Source organism: Saccoglossus kowalevskii, chromosome 22, assembly GCF_978046115.1.
Source record: "Saccoglossus kowalevskii chromosome 22, keSacKowa6.1, whole genome shotgun sequence".
Classification (NCBI taxonomy): Eukaryota; Metazoa; Hemichordata; class Enteropneusta; family Harrimaniidae; genus Saccoglossus; species Saccoglossus kowalevskii.
In genome coordinates, this window is record NC_140662.1 from 11,299,097 (window position 1) to 11,316,453 (window position 17,357).

Consider the following 17,357-nt stretch of genomic DNA (forward strand, 5'->3'; position numbering starts at 1 on the left):
ATCACCGCCGGTGATTCATTCGACACCTTCCAGTCACCAAAAGAATTACATAGTTAAAGCTTGGTAACGTCTCAGTTTGTATTCTTCGACAGTAATAGTCGCCATCTTTATTCATATGAATCTCTTATCTCGCGCATGCGTGGTGGGACGACCACAACCTTTAATTTAAGTACTCGGCAAGCTCAACAAAATTACCCCATCAGTCACTAACTTTCACCATATGTTGATACTGAACTCACAGGAGCCAGAACAGCATCTGCTTTACTGCTAAAAATAAACCCACCTTCTCAAACGCACTTACACGTTCGGGCCAGCTGCTTTAAAGTCTATAGCTGGAGAATTATGGCCAGTAACACCACGGCTTGTCTCTAATCAATGCAAAAAGTTACCAGTTGCAACGTGATCGCTGGTTGGCTGTTCATACTGTTAATCAATTGGCTGATGTATAAGAGGTATTACATCACAGCGTTGGTTTTACATCGACGCAGAAATACAAATTCGCGGATTTCATTTCTCATGTGGATACAAAATACGCCTGTAGATACAAAATAGGCATGAGCACTCTATAAGGCAATATACAAATGAATACAAGTGCTGAGGTCTGTACAACTGTATAACACGAACAATATGGAAATAATTTTACAATCAACAAGTGAACACCAATGTAACGTGTATATTATGATTATAGGTGATGGGTTAACAATCAACATGTGACCAATGACGTAACAGGTACGATATAGACAGAACTGTGTTAACGTATGTATGGGATATTTAATATAAATATATAATAAGATACGTACTTCTTAAGTAAAAAGTAATAAAAGTAGTAAAGTACAAAAATAAGCGATAACAAGGGAGTCTGAGAGTGATAGAAGGGCAAAACAAAAAATTCATGACTCTCATTTCACAAAATAATCACATTTGACAAACACCGCAATTATATATTACCCGTTATTAGCAAAATTATAGAATCCTCTGTAAAGTCTCAGCTACTAACATTTCTTGATAAATTTAATATTCTCTTACCAACATAAAATGGTTTTCGTAAGCACTATAGCACTAAACTTGCACTTGTTAGTCTTGTTTCATTAACATTATGGAAAATATGAACAAAGGCTATGTCACATTTGGTATCTTCAAAAGCCTTTGTTGATACCATAGACCATGTTATTTTGCTTCGCAAACTTGAACAATATGGGGTTAGGCGTCTCCCACTTCTGAATCAGTGGTTTCAACGTTATTTAGATACTCCGTACCAACAAGTAGATGTAAACGGCACTACGTCATCTAAGAACAATTAAGTGTTGGATTCCCCAAAGGTCAGTTCTCGGTTCTTTGCTATTTCTACTTTATATTAACGATATAAACACCTGTACTAATGTCTTCGATTTCCGACTGTTTGCTGATGATACTAATTTATCTAACTTCATGGATAAACTCACAGTTAACACTGAGAAAACTAACTACATGATAATATAAAACCGGCTCAAAAACACGTCCAAATTGATGGTTGCCTAGAAATTGACTACTCGCCGATAGAGGGCGTTTCCAATGTAACCTATCTGACAGTCTAAATTAATCATCAATGTCATGGAATTCACACATTAACAAAATTACTAATACCGTCAGTTCCAATAATGGCATCATCTCATATATCAGACATTATGTAAAAACGACACGATATTATAATTATAGTTACAGTAGAACGTCGATTATCCGGACGTCGACTATCCGAAATGTTCGGTATGCATGTCTGGCTGTGTTTCGTATAATACAAAAGTCAACTGTGAAAATAAATACTACAGTCGTCTTGTGTGATTTCCTGGAGCAACACTTTCAATAAAGCTATTATCGACACGTAATCTGACATCTTTCACGTGTACGTTCATTGTTTACAGTGTCCGCGCAAGCAATGAAACGAATTACAGTATCCAATGATTTCCTAAATTCAGACAAGCCTATTATGCAACACCAGTGTTCCACTGTAAATAACAAATGTCCTAAAAACACAAAGTTCATCAAATGTCTTTTCCACTGTTCACAGTCAGATCCTCAACTTTACCAAGTTGCAAGTCACCGCAGTTCGGATACGTTTCCCGGGAAAATTGTACGGGGTTACACTGCCGCCAAAGAAACGCGGCAATGAGTCGATCCCATGTTTTTTCCCGATTTTTAATTTTAATGTCCATTATCAGAAGTCACATCCTTTTCGGAATAAAAAAAGAAAGAAAATAACTTCTGGGATGTCTTGCCACAGAAGCGACGCCAGTTTAATAGTGCAGTGAAAAAGAGTGACAAAACGACAAAACCTTGGTGTGCCTCTTTGATGGTTTATCAGCAGACAACGGCAACCAATGACCACAGTCGGCGGGCCGTTTGATGGTTCACAGCGTCGAAGTGTTTACGTCCGAGGATCACAGTAGCCAACCTGGATTTTTACAACAATTTATTATGTCAATCGTTCTAGGTGTTAAAAACTTTGCTGAATCCAATAAAATCGGGACATCTTGTAGCAGTTTACCATTCAAAAATCCACGAGCAATCTGGTAACATCGAGCCGATCTATACACAGTGTATACGAAGCGACCTTTCGCCTGTTTACTTTATCAGCGTCTTTTATCTAGCGTTGGCATGGCTACCCCAGTGAAACGCAAACGCTGCGTGCTTGATTTGGACGCGAAGGTGTCAATTATAAATCGACTAGAACGTGGCGAAACCGCAAGCAATCTATCTACCGAGTAATGTGTTGGTTAATCAACGATATCCGATATCAAGGCAAAACAAAAGCTGCTGGATTTTTCCAGTAAAATGGATTCAAGTGCAGGACTGAAACGAAAGATAATGAAAACAGCCATTGATGATCGTTCAGAGAAATCCGTCTTCACTTGGTTCCGGGACTTGGTTTTCCCAAGAAAGAAGCAAAGGAACTTTATTATCGCTACATTTTACGGACAATTTGAAACATTTTTTAACATTCCAGCGTGCAACATTTTTATTACAATGTATTACTGATTAAATAAAAATGTTTTTAATGACGTACTCTACATGTACTATTGTTTGATTTCATTACAGTCATATGTGCGTTAGAATTTGTGTGTACGTGAGCCTGTAATCTTGAGCACGCCCACACAAAATCGCATATCCGAACTGTTTGCATAACCGAACAAAAGCATGTCCCCCTAACAGTACAGATAATCGACGTTCTACTGTATAAGTATATTAGGAATTACGACAACGTAAGATTCATTTTGCTTAAATTAACTACGTTCACATTCATTCAATGCACACAATAGTGCTACAATTTAGGGCGCCCTCAAAGTTCTTACACTCGTATCTTAGAGGTGTCACTCATAGTAAACACATATACTCCTGAGAATTCGGCAAACGTTTTACCTTTCATTATTTGTCGATGCTGATACACGTGTAGAAAATAAAACAAATCACCATATTTCAGCCGTACCCTTTGGGTAGACTTTGAATAATTGGTTTGGCACCTTTAGCGGAAGGTAAGAGCTGCTAATACCCTTTGCGCTATTATAGAAAATTGTAGTAAGTAACCGAGGTTCTTTGTGATTATTCAATATACCTTCGTCAGTGTAATATCTGATTCAGATATTACACTGGGAATGACCGTGCTAGAAACGCCTGGTTAAATTTAATAAATACTAAGGACTACGATTTTCTACTGCCGTGTATTATATCGGCCCTTTCTCCAATTGTGTAACCTTCTACGCTATCTTGGTGACATAAGTACTACGTTATTGAACGACAGTGGCGGTGGAACGGGGGGTGCAGAGGGGCGGTCGCTTCTTCGAAAAAAATGGGAGGGGGCTTACGTCGCCCCTCAAAAATCAAGCTGAAACCATTTGTGTCAGCAAAATGCGCCCCTCAAAGTGCAGGAAATAGCGTCTCAGAGGGTCTATATTTCAAAATGTTTAAGGGGAGCATGTCCACGGACAGACCCCCCCCGTGCAAAATTTCGTGCCGTCGCCTCTGAACGAGTCAGGGCAATTAACACGTGCTAGTCACGTGCCTGTGTGAATCATCGCATCGCTTATATTGTCCGCGTAGGAAGGATCTAAACGTCTCTATAATGAGTTATTAAAAATAAAGAGCAAACCACTACGCAGGGTAAGTTTATAATCGACGAGGGCGCTTGACTTGCATCCACGGCAGATGTCAGAGTAAAGTTGTACACTAAAGCATCACGGGCATGCTCCGATATAAACACTATGGTGGATTCTGTACTGTAGCCGTCGGCAGCAGCCTAAAAGGAACATAAAATAACAAACATTAACGCACTGGTCAACGAGTCAGTAGTTGTTATGGTAACAGTACTAACAAATAGGTGTTTTTGCGAAAGACTATGATTGAGAATGGGAAGAGTCAATATAGTCATATATTTCCCCAATGTGTAATAAACAACCCTCTCTAAAAAATATTGTTGATTTACAAAAAAAAAATGTGCACAAATGGGTATTACGAGTAGGTGCGTGAGTTTCTTGGCAAAAAAAGATATATCTACTTGAGCACATAACGTTGATCATTTGACACGGCTGTGCTTTCGCGTGAATGAGGGTTCACAATAACAAACGATGAATGACTTATTCTGCGAGAATTATTTCGCGTGTTATTGTATCGTGATATTATTGTCCGTGGTCGAGTGATGTACGGCGTGTTTTGTTATTTGTGCTGGTGTTTATTTTTGTTTTACTTGTAGTCTTGCCATCCTTGAATTAATTGAAAGAGTGGTATTATTTATATACACAGACGAACACAGAAGTGAATTTCACTGTATGTTGTGGTATGTGACTTCATTAGAATATCTACTTTGGTGAGTGATAGTGAGGCTATTATGTTCTGCATTGTGATCACGTGTTAAATTGTTGATTATCTCTATTAATTCGTCTTATAATTATCGTAAACTCATTAGTTGTTATCACTATTATAATCGCCCATTCCTAAATTACTGGTAATATTATAAGTTTGTCCCATTTACGAGACTGTTGCATATACAAGTTATTATAAAAAGGTTCAGTATACTGTCATCTTAATATTTTATGTATTGTTATGTATTTTCCTTTTTTCGTATTTTTGTAAATTGAAAAGTAATAAAATAAAAAATAATGTTAAAAATAAAAATAATCAAAGAAAGCTTAGAAAGAACTCCCATGTGCTGAGAGTATTGGAGACACATTAAATATAATTCGAAATTACTTAGCTGAAAACTAATTATGCAAATCAGAAAATTAATATGACCAGATTTGAGTGTAAAACTAATGAGGTCTGCGCAATGTAACAGAAAATCTATGTCTCCAAGTTTAATTGAAATGTGATTAGAACCAAAAAATTATGAATTATTATGCTTATTAGGGAATTAATATGAACAGATTTTTACCCCAAACTAATTAGGTTTGTACATTGTCCTAGAGCATCTTTGTACTAAGTTTCATTGAAATGGAATAATTAGTACCGTGAAAACTCCAAAATTTCGACCCCTCTAAAAATTCGGCCGCCTATTTATTTGCCGGGTTTCGGTGTTTTATTTACCTCAAAATTTTCGACTCCACTAAAAATTGCCGACTCATTCTTATTCGAAAATTTCGACCAGTTTTAGTTTTCCCCCGAACGAAAAAAAAAACGATGTGAGCGTTCAAACGGGACCTTCCTCGAAGGCATCAATCCGGGTTTCTGATTGACTGAGAGATTTTTATTTTATTGGTAACGAAAATATATTCTAAATAAACGAAGTTTCAAATAAAAACGAACACAAAAATCTCGGCATGCTGCGTTTCTGAATTGTTGATTATTACTGTACTCAGTAGTGATTATAATAATGTACACAAAATAAATTTGTTGAATGGTTATGAAATACAAATAAAAGTCAACTTAGTTTCATCGTAAGCGAATGATTCCGGTCTCGTATAAACGTTTGATGCTGTAGGATATCCGCCATGTTCTCTTAGGTCAAATAGGTCAAATCGCTAATTAACCAATCAAAAAGCTGGATGATGCCAACGTGTTCAAATTACCATAGCTTATTTAAATATGTTAATGTTATTGAACGCAATGCGGAAGAGATTGATGTTGTAGTACGATATTTTGGCTTGGATTTTGATGCGAAAAAGGCATGATTTTTTTTAAATAAAAAAATTAGTTGTTTTTAAAAAATAAACTGGTCATCTGAAGAATAATTTAACATTGTTCACAGTGATAACAGCTCATTCTCGAAAGGAAGCTTACCCGCTCACGCTAGTCACGATAAAAATCATACACGTGTACTCTTGAATAGACAAACGTCAATGACTACGGTAAAACTTAGACTATTTTAGCCGGCAGGATTAATTGAAATGTCCGAAAAATGACGCCAAAATACACCTTAAAAGTCCCATTCTATTTTCTTAAATCCCATTTTATTTTTTAATCCAAGGGCGAATTTACGGCAGAATTTGGTCCCTCAAATAAGGGACACGTGAGCTTTGATTCTAACCGGATACATTGCACTGGGTCGGGAAGATAGTTTGCTAAACTTCCATGCATCTTTTGTCCAATGGGTACCTGTACTTCGAACATTCGCAAGTTTTTCTAGGTAGTGCGAGACAGCTTTGTCTTTTGACCTATTAGTTTTGTGCTGACCTCTTCTCCGCGTCTTGATGTTTTGTTTTGCTTGTCATAATACTCACTGATTGATGACTTTGTTTAGATTTTGAGTTACAACTTGGCCACGACCTTTGCTTGTACCGTGAAATATGAGGAAGTTTACGTCAATTGACGGACATTGCATTTTTTAAAAACTAATGAAGCACACTGTCTATCATCCCCATTTTTTCATTTGCTGATTTCAATTCTGAAAAATTAATTTTGACTCTAAAAACACGTCACATATCTAACACCAATTATTTAAAACCGGTCGAAATTTTGGAGTTTTTACGGAACTTTAGATATCAGTGTGAAAGCTTAAAATTGGTTAATTGTGCAAATTAGGTAATTAATATGTACAGATTTTAACCCACAATTATTCAGGTCTGTCTATTGTCCTACAGCATCCATGTACATTCATTGATATGTGATGTATAGTACCTGAGATATCAGTGTGAAAGTTGGTTAATTATGCAAACTAGGTGATTAATATGCACAAATATTTACCGGAAACTAATTGGGTCTGCATAATTCTAGATTCATTGAAATGTGATTAGTACTTTAGATATCAGTAGAAAAGCTGAAAATTAATTATGCAAATTAGGTAATTAATATGCACAATTATTTACCCTAAAACTAATCAGGTCTCTGCATAGTCCTAAAGGATCTATGTACCAAGTTTCATTGAAATGCGATGATTAGTACTTGAGATACCCGTGGAAAAGCTGAAAATTAACTAATTATGCAAATTAGCTGATTAATATGCACAAATATTTATCGAAAACAATCAATCTCTGCATAGTCCTTGAGTATGTAAGTACCAAGTTTCATTGAAATGTAATGCTAACTACTTATATCAAATGCTGAAAATTAATTGATTATGCAAATTAGGTAATTAATATGTACTGATATTACCATAAAAACTATCAGGTCTGTGCAGTGTCGTATGACATCTATGTACCAAGTTTCATTGAAATGTGATGATTAGTACTTGAGATATCAGTGGAAAAACCGAAAATTGACTAATCATTATGCAAATTAGGTAATTAGTATCCACGGATTATTACCAAAAACTAATCAAAACCTAGCATTAGTTCAGAGCATCTATGTACCAAGTTTCATCAAAATCCAATGAGTGGTTTGTTTAGATATCAGTGGAACAGTCATGGAACCACTAAAAAATAGCTAATTATCATGCAAATTAGGTAATTAATATGCACGGATTTTTACCAAAAATTAATCAAATCTGCGCATATGTTCAGAGCATCTATGTACCAAGTTTCATCAAAATCCAATGAGTGGTTCTTTAGATATCAGTGGAACAGTCATAGAACAGCTAAAAATTAGCTAATTATCATGCAAATTAGGTAATTAACGAGCATGGATTTTTACCAAAACCTAATCAAATCTGCGCATTGGCCCAGAGCATCTATGCACCAAGTTTCATCAAAAACCGATGTATGGTTCTTGAGATAGCAGTGGAACAGTCGGACACACATACATACACACACACACACACACACACACACACACACACATACACACATACACACATACACACATACACACAGACACACTAACTGCAAAGACTCCCATTTTGTGCTTCGCACATGGGAGTCAAAAACATTGTGATATTTTGGATCGAGTAGGTTATCTAATCCGCCATATTGTTCAAACATGTCTTAATTTACCCGTGTTATAATAATTAAGACATTGCAACAGATACGTACCTGTCTATCGGGGAGAGACTGCATGCTACTTGGTCTAAGACTCTGTTTACAAAATTTTGACCCACCTCAAAAATATTGAAACAACCATTTTCAACACCCTCAAATACGCATTTTATTCGCGCTGTACATGATCTACTATATAATTAGAGATAAGTCCCGTGAGTATACCTGTATAAGATACTGTCCTGGAAGAAGTATTCGGAAGTACTCTCCATCCACAGTCGTATTGAAATAATTCGGCCTGTCGTCCACTGTGATTCGTGCGTAGGGTATCACGTGACCATTTTGATCAACCACCATACCTTTGATGCCTACAAAATTGATTATATCTAGAGATTTACCATTGGAAATTCTTGAGGGAAGCTGGTGGTAACTGTGCAAATTATTTGTTTTCCCTCGCCTGGGATATTGAGCACATGCGCAGCTGTAGCTAACAACATGGCCGTCAGCAGCCAGACGACAGTGTTGCGGTGAGTAAGTTTATTATTTATGAATTATTTAATAATATGTTGGAATGCATGTGATTGTTATTTGTTGCAAACCGTAGCAGCAAAAAAGTACCGACATCTGTACTGATAGAACTTCACATTAGTGTGTATATTTATGGAGTTGCAATTTGGAAGTAAGAAGCTAGAAGTCAGAACTCGGAAGTAGGAAGTAGGAACTATGAATTTGGAACTAGGATTTCCCATCTCAGCTTTCGTAAATAAAAATAGTTTTCCAGTAATTACACATGTAGGGTTGTGTTTTTCAAACTTCCCTCAATGGTCAACCCCTACCGTAATAGGTAAAATGTATGCTCAATATTCTTTGAAATATAGCAACGAAGCGATAACCTAAGATACATACAGTAACGTTTGAGACTGACCTCTATGAACCTGTTTTATATATTCCAACATGGCGTCTTTGTTTTCATTCCAGTAACCTTCAATTTCGTTTTCCGGTGGATATTTACAGCAGCTGACTTCGATGGTAATTTGTATACAACTATGATAGACGTAGGTGTAGTCCTGAATTACACCTGTGAATAAATAAGGAACAATAATAAGCGAAAGTACAGTTGAAGATCCGTGAATTTGTTAAAAAAATGAGTACAGTGTAGTTTATAAACTTGTCATGAAAACCGGCAGTATTGCTGACCAGTTTCGAGATTTTCGCTTCATAGCAGCGTTTTATCTAAAATGTCTGTTGTTTTGAATAAGGCTTTGACAAAAATGGCTGCCAAGATCTCGCGAACAACGGAACATATGTTTGCCTCTCGAATAGTATTGTATTCCTTCTCACCTTCGCGTTCACTGTTACCCAGACTTACGTAACCATAGTGATTTTTGATTCACGGGTAAAATAAAACAAAAACCCTAACGTTTATTGAACATTTAACTAAAAAAACAACCCTTAGAACCCCGTCGGCAGGTCAGTCACACTGGTTCTCACTGCAAGAGGTTACGACCACCCTGCCACAAATTCTTAGGCAAATAAAAAACTAAATACAAACACGTAACGTATTGTGTAATAACAAACAAACAAACAAACAACGACATTGGATGAGATGTATTGAAGTAGACACAGACATAAAACAACAAGATTGAACGGTTACCAAATGACAAGTTGGATAACAAAAGTGTAAACACGACCTCTGAACTATAACAGTCACGGTTTGCAGTCAAGTTCACAAATGGATTTGTAATTTTCCGTTTTCAAGAGAACAGAGAGCGTCATTTGTGGTCCAAATGTGTTCGAACCTGTCCTCATGTTTCACTAGTTTGAAGTACTGATACTCGGATTTAATTCTACTGGTGATGCGAGTTTGGAGAATTGTAAACGGATCCACAAAAGTGATAAGGATAAAAGAAAAATACTCTCACACTGACGAGAAAGAACACGACGTGAGTGTTGAGGTGGAAAAATAACGAACCGCCAAGAAGGAACCGTCAAACCAGATTGTAAAAACTCAGTGGAAATGCGCGAAATGGAGCGACAGAGAGCGCCAATCGCCGGACATTCGATAAAAATGTGAATGAGAGAATCCAGTTTTCAGAATCGGCAAAATTTGCCTCGGCAAGAAAACCAGCAGTAGTGCATGCACTATGCATTACACGCCATTGCAAATCTCTCTCACGTTTTGTGATGGGGGCAGTATAACACCCTTTGAAATTGAGTAACCATAGTAATCAGAATTTTAGAAGCGATATCTGAAAAATGAAACAATATTCGATGGGAAAAAAACAAGTCTCGGGCTCTTTCACTCTCAACGAGATCTCGGCGGCCATTTTTTGTCTAAGATCTATTAATTGATTAAATAAATGTGTTGGATTAGTGACAGCCAATCAAACGATAACGTAGTTGACTATTGGAAATAGTTTAACGCGGGGGAGTCGTCACCTGCGCATGCGTCAGATGGCCATAGCGTGTCATTGTTTACAAACAAGCGTCTACCATAAGCCCTTGCGGTTTTAGCGTGTGCTGTTATCGTCGGTTGGGACTCAATTCCCGCGCGTGCGCAGGTGACGACCCTCCCGCTTTAAAAGTCACGGTTTGTGCCAGTTGCAGAATTTTGATCATAAATCTATGGAGTACTAGAAACGTGTTTCATTTTGTTTTTATTTTCGGAGGTTATGGTTCAACCGCTCTGAATAATCGTTGGAGAGAAAAAAATCCAGGCGATTTGAAGCACGAACGAAGGTAATCGGTATAAATCGGTTGCAGGATGTCCCCGTGCAACGGAACACATTTGCATAAACAAAAAGACAGACAAAATGCGCGGAGTGATATAGACCGGTGTGTGATAATATGTATAATTATGTACAGCCCAGACGCTGGCGGTAAACACTCTAAAGACAGCGCAGTAGCATCGTGATTATAACTGTAGTTATTCAAATGTTCTGGCAAAGATATTGACAATGGTTAGTTGGCACAAAACGTAGCGACTGTGCAGCGACCCCAACATGTTAAACTCACTTTTTCTTTTCCTCAGTCAATAACATAACACGGTAAATTGAAGTTCTGAAGTAACTTCTGCCTAACGGAAACGGTATGTATTGATTTTGTTTTTTATTCAGCTTACTTACTAAATCGTATCGGTAAAAACAAAAACAAAACTTTACAATTAACGCCGCTGATGGCATGCTGATCCATGAGGACTCAGAGAACTGAGAAATTTTCTAAAAACGACTCGGACATAATTAGCGTTCGGATGAATAATTATAAATAAGTGTGAACCATCTTATCGAAAAACCCGATTTCCCCTTTCTCGAGAAGATCAACTATGATCCTAACTAATATCTCCCTTACCTCGGGATGAGTACCATGAAGCAGCGTTTGCAATCCCATCCTCGAACCCAGAAGTGAATTTCCCGTCACAGCTGTTTTCGCTCCTATTTGACATTCTTGGGTGAGTATATGAGTACAACAGTGAAATATTTCGAAATATATCGTCATCAGGAGCGGCGCTGTATTGCGAGAAATCTTCTGCTTTCTCTTCTGCAATGCAAAATTCAAGTTGGAATATAACATTTCTGAAGTATCAGAGTAAAACATCGACATTTTGATATTACAAATGTGGCTTGTAATCGGGAATTAACATACATGAACACACGGTGTAATACACCGTTCCGTGAGCTAACTACTAGTATTTGACATACATAGTCGCTATGTGGAAATTTTAAAACAAACGAGAGAGGTGTGTCCCTTGTCTTTTTTAGTTTTTTGTTTTGTTATAGCCATATTTAACCTTGTAGAATACATTGGATGACGATTGTTCTGTAGCACACAGCATCAGCTGTTATCCTGCATCCGCCCCAACTGCCTCCGTCTGTTTTCTCCGCTTCGCTTCTATTTTTTTTTATTTTTCGGAGGAGGCAGGCCAGGGGTATTCTGCATTGATTTGATTTGTTCTAAGTAAAGAGCGCCCTCTGATGTTGCAATTTCATTTAGAAATTCATATTGTCATTGCCAGAACTAAATCAAGATTAGAAAACAATTACCAGAATGCTTTGCGTGTGAAATGTGACATACGTACAAACCTGGTTGTAGGTTACTGTAGGGGTATACCGCGAGGAGCGCGCCTCCGTGGAAGTTTGCAGATAAGACGAATGGAATGCGACGAGACCATGTCATATAAGCCCTGGTTTCCGGCTGGATCGGAAAGTTGTTGATTTCAACCATATCGGGAAAATTGCGATTTAAATCGAATCTGTTTTTATTGAATCTGAAAGAAATCGTATGAGTTATCAAATATATAAATGATACACGGATAGAGAATGGCACATACGACGAGTTATCCTCAGTACTGACTATGTCCCAATGTTCGCATATACATCAACTATATACACTACAAACAGCAATGTAATCTAAAATCACTGCGTTTTTATCCACCGATTTGATAGTTCAATGCCGATTCTCGCATAAATTTGCTTTAAGGTAGAAGCCTACTCATAATTTTTGATAAAATTGATTATAAACATGACAGTGTTTATTGGTCTATTGTGTAAAATCGTGAAGCTATTGTCCCATGGTACCATGAAATTGCATTTTTTGTGTGTTACAGTGACTTATTTTGAGAAACTTGCTATTTTTAGAACAATTCCATAGAGCACAAATATTGCATATTTGACGTTTTTTAAATCACAGATTTTTGAAATAATTTTGGACAACAATAAGTATCCAATCATGATTTTGTTCAGCCTATGTAGCCAGGCTACAATTTGAGATATGGCATACAATCTCTGCCATAGGAACCTGTGGTAAAAGCGTTATAATACTGTCAAAATGGCCACTATACACTAAATTACAACCATCAATTTCTCGAAAATTAAGCTGGTGACCCCGAATATCATTATAATGCCTGGAAGTACAATTTATTTGAAAATGAATAAATTCTGTGTATTTACATTTACGAGTAGGCTTCTACTTTAATGCATTGCGGTTATTTTGAATTCGATTGCTTGATGCCAATGCAATTAGAGTCACTATGCGGGAAATTAAACAATTGTTAGAATACAGTATTTGTCTAAATGTCGTGTATTTAGTCACGTGGTCAGTATTCGTATTAGCCCAGACTACAATTATCATATTGTCAACCTTCTTTACCTGCCGATCCCAAGATGACATTCCCCTTCAGTCGAGATCTCAAAACCGTCAGGATTCAGCGAGGGTAATATATGCAATCGGGTGGTATCGAGAAGCTTCGTGATGTCTTCGTCCACATCGTATTTGCTCAGAAGATATGACGCGAAATGAAGCAGCAGCTCTCGGCCAATCGCCTACAAGGTGAAAGGTTGTGACATGTACATGCGTGAACTGACCTTACAATGGATTTCTAAAATTTGCAAATTTCTGAGATATTGTTTCATTCCTGACACTGTTTTCACCTATAATAAAATACTCATGTAATTGAACAAGAATCTTATTTATATGTCCTTCCGTGAAACACGAAGAGAAGAAATTAATTAGTTTAAAATGTAAAAATAGCCCAGACATGTATTACCTCATTGCCATGAATGTTTCCAATGTAATTCACCTCTGGCTTCAGGATATTATGTTTCCATGCTTCGTGGCCAGAAATGGCCAGAACCCACAATTTACGACCTGCGGAAAAAACAATATTATGATTTAAAGTACTAACAGAGACGCCATTTTGTTCATGATTTGTTTCATAGTATTCCACGTATGCATGTTCCCAGACGAAATATGCGTTTGTGTAGTGTCAGTGGAAATCTCTAAGAAAAAGGAAAAAAAATAAGTTAATTTTTGGCAGTCAGTTTGAATGAAATTATTTATTCGTACAATTCATTCATCAACTGAAGAAATATACCCCGGCTGTATGTACTAGTACTCAAAGGTCAATTGCACTCAGGCTTCCATCGGGAAATTGAACACACTCATATCCGCTTAAAGAGATCATGTGTTAATTTCATTAAAAATTATGTTATGGAAAATTAAATGTTCATTTTTTCAATCAGAAATATACTGTCGACGAAATTAAATTCTCTTCTGTTCTATTTATATGTCATAACGTATATAGATTAGAGTCGGTATTTGACCCCGGCATACTGGTAAATAACACGTAGCAGTGTGACGTCATTTGGTTACATTTTTGTGTGCAAATGTCTGATGAAATATTTAGGTTACTGTTCAACACTAGCTCATGATCTGTTTTGATCATATTGTCCATGTGTTTTTTTTTTTCATCTACTTGGACACATTGCAGCGAGCTGTACCATTCTTTATTTCGGGTGCGAACGATTGGCTGTTAAGCAGTTCGAGTCAATAGGAAAGCATACGCGTGCAAAACGTCACGGTAAACCAACGCCATCTCATACGTTAATAATTAACAACTATCGGAATTAGAGATATTTATAAAGTCATAAATCTCTATTCCTAAGAAAATTTCATTTTAACAAAAAAAATGAATAAAATACCTATAATTTGTTTAATTTTGTTTCAAGCCTTTAGGCTGATTAGCTAAAAGGAAGTATTTTTTCGAGTGTTGTTATGGTAATAGTAGGACTGAGTAGAATATTGAATTTCCCAGGTTTTTACTCTAAGATTTGTAAGAGGAGAAACATTTGGCGTGAAGGTATTCAACACTCATTTTTTTGCGGTTGCCATGGCAGCGGTGAACCTGGATTTTTTTCCAGATTTTCCCCCCTAACTAGAGCGAACTTAGGCGTGACCTGCCTGCCAAGTTTAAACAAAATCAGCCCAGACAAAAAAACAATCCCAGAAATAATAATACGTGAGATAACACCGTGACACACATACACACAAACGCGGAGCGGATTGCCAATAAATAACTTTAAATCCTCACAACGTCACACTGGATTCGGAGACATGTGTAATAATAATGTGTATGCTCGTCTACACCTCATATATTATCTTGTAACAGACTCTACTCATTATCCAATATCGCGCTGTTGGAGAACAGTGTTTAAATAAACTAAAAAGCCTGATTTAAGAACCGTTTCTCTATATTTTAAGTTTCAACCCATAGTCTTAGGTTTCCATGAAATCTATGATTTCCTCACGCCCGTGTTGTTCTAAGCGGGACGGGAGAATGAATAGTACACATGCATGCATTGTATCGCTAACTGGTGGATTTAGAAATAGCTCACACAGACTGATAAATCTCCTCATCTCGAATGAACGACCATGATGGTTTAAATGCGTTCTGAACTCTGTTGTCTCTCTCACACCTTGATGTACCAAATTCATTCGTATTCATAAGCAATTTATGTGTTATGTACACAAAATTTGTATACGTAGCAGAATAATACAAAAACGTAGCTTCCCAATTTAAGTTTGTGTTTTTTAATATTTGCAAACCCTGGTGCGCCCAACAGCGGGATAAACGACACCATTTATAGCAAATACTAACAGTTATTTCTGGTTTCGATTCGCTGCTGCTGCGTATACCACACAACTAACGAACGTCGCAGAATATCCAATAATAATCTCGCGAGTGAAATCTAGGGTAACCTGAAAGTCGTGCATGTTGTGTTTAGTATTCACAGCACATCGTGTATAAGATAACGCTTTTATAGATGCCGAGATAGCATTCAATCGCCAGCAAATTAGAGCAACGCGCATTCAGTTACCAATTCGATGCATGACTGACATATTTATAACTGTATCGAGTCAAATTTAGTGAATGAATTTGGTAGCATTAGAATGAATGATTTAAAGATGAAAATGATGATACATCTGCAAGGAACTCGCCTGTTATTGACTGAGTTTGTGTTCGCCAACGTCTCGTGTTTGCGAGTGGTTCACGTCATGGATATAATTGGATACGTACATTCATTTCAAGTTGCAGCTCTCGCGGATGAAATTGACAGGGGCAGGCCGTAATTATTTAAGCCAGGCGTTGTAACAAGCAAACGTGAACGTAATATTATAGCCATCGTGAATGACTGTAAAACGAACACAGTTACTCGAATGTGCCACGGCGAAAAAGATGGAGATAGGACTTACCTTCCACACTCCTGCCAATACTGTATAGTTCCGTCAGGTTGTAGTAGCGTAGATGAAGCGCCTGTAGCAGATCCACCATGTTGTCATAGTGATGATATACGAAATCAACTTGAAGTTCTCCGGCCGTTAAATGCAGCAGAAAGGCGATAACTAGTGGTGTGTGAAGCGCCGCCATTAGTGTTTACGCGGGAAAGCCGGGTGTATTATAAGACTTCCGATCAGTTTGAATATTATATGACGTCATTGAAATAAGGTCAAGCACGGCTGTTAAGATGGAGGGAGTGAACGGAGTTGCTTTTAGGCGATATTATGTATGTTGCAAACAACGTGAATTCTCGCGAGATTTACAAATCTCCGTTACGTATATTTCTTCAAGTACGCAGATATTTACTTTAGGCGTGTCTAGATTGTGTCCTATGTTATTTCAGTCAGTTTTGATCCCAAATTTAAATGTGTTGTTTTCAGAGTACTACGTATTACAATCAATACTTTAATTGCAATAGCAAATGGAGAATGGTGAACCAATCAGCATGTGATAAAAATATCCTGCGTGATCTGAATGTCAGGCACGTATTCATACAATTAGATTACAAACCTTTTTGCGATGGAATTTAACCACATTTAGATTACATACCCTTTAGCGATGGCATTTAACCACCATTTTCTTTTGCGCGGAATGTGTGAATCACATGCAGTAGAGCGCAGGGGATTTGATATGCATCAGTCCCTTTGAAAGGCGCTATGACAAGTCATGGTTAAATCTAAATTTGACGAGCTATGAACCAAGTTTCTAGTTTTTTGTCTTTAAAAGATGTCCTTGATTGTAAATAACGATCGACTACCCGAATTATTTTTTTGTCGAGCAATTTACACAGATAAACAGGATCCCAAGATTCTGTAACAGTACGTATTAGATGCAAGCATCGGATGGGATTCCATGCGTCTTTTCATTTGACTTGCAGCGTGGAACCTTCGCCTCAAGCATGGGTCGGTCTATGCAAAATACTGAACTCATTG

At 37.3% G+C, this 17,357-nt stretch overlaps 1 protein-coding gene across 1 annotated transcript; it reads right to left on the reverse strand.

Annotated features, from left to right (window-relative positions):
* Window positions 1–71: 71 nt before the first annotated feature.
* Window positions 72–16,538, reverse strand: LOC100375539 (carboxypeptidase D-like). The gene is made up of 8 exons (XM_006821364.2): window positions 16,341–16,538; window positions 13,855–13,955; window positions 13,458–13,630; window positions 12,392–12,576; window positions 11,661–11,849; window positions 9,238–9,390; window positions 8,538–8,680; window positions 72–4,267 (listed from the first exon to the last, which is right to left on the reverse strand). The coding sequence occupies exons 1-8, from the start codon at window positions 16,513–16,515 to the stop codon at window positions 4,079–4,081; spliced, it is 1,308 nt and encodes a 435-aa protein (XP_006821427.1). The 5' UTR covers window positions 16,516–16,538; the 3' UTR covers window positions 72–4,078.
* Window positions 16,539–17,357: the final 819 nt, after the last annotated feature.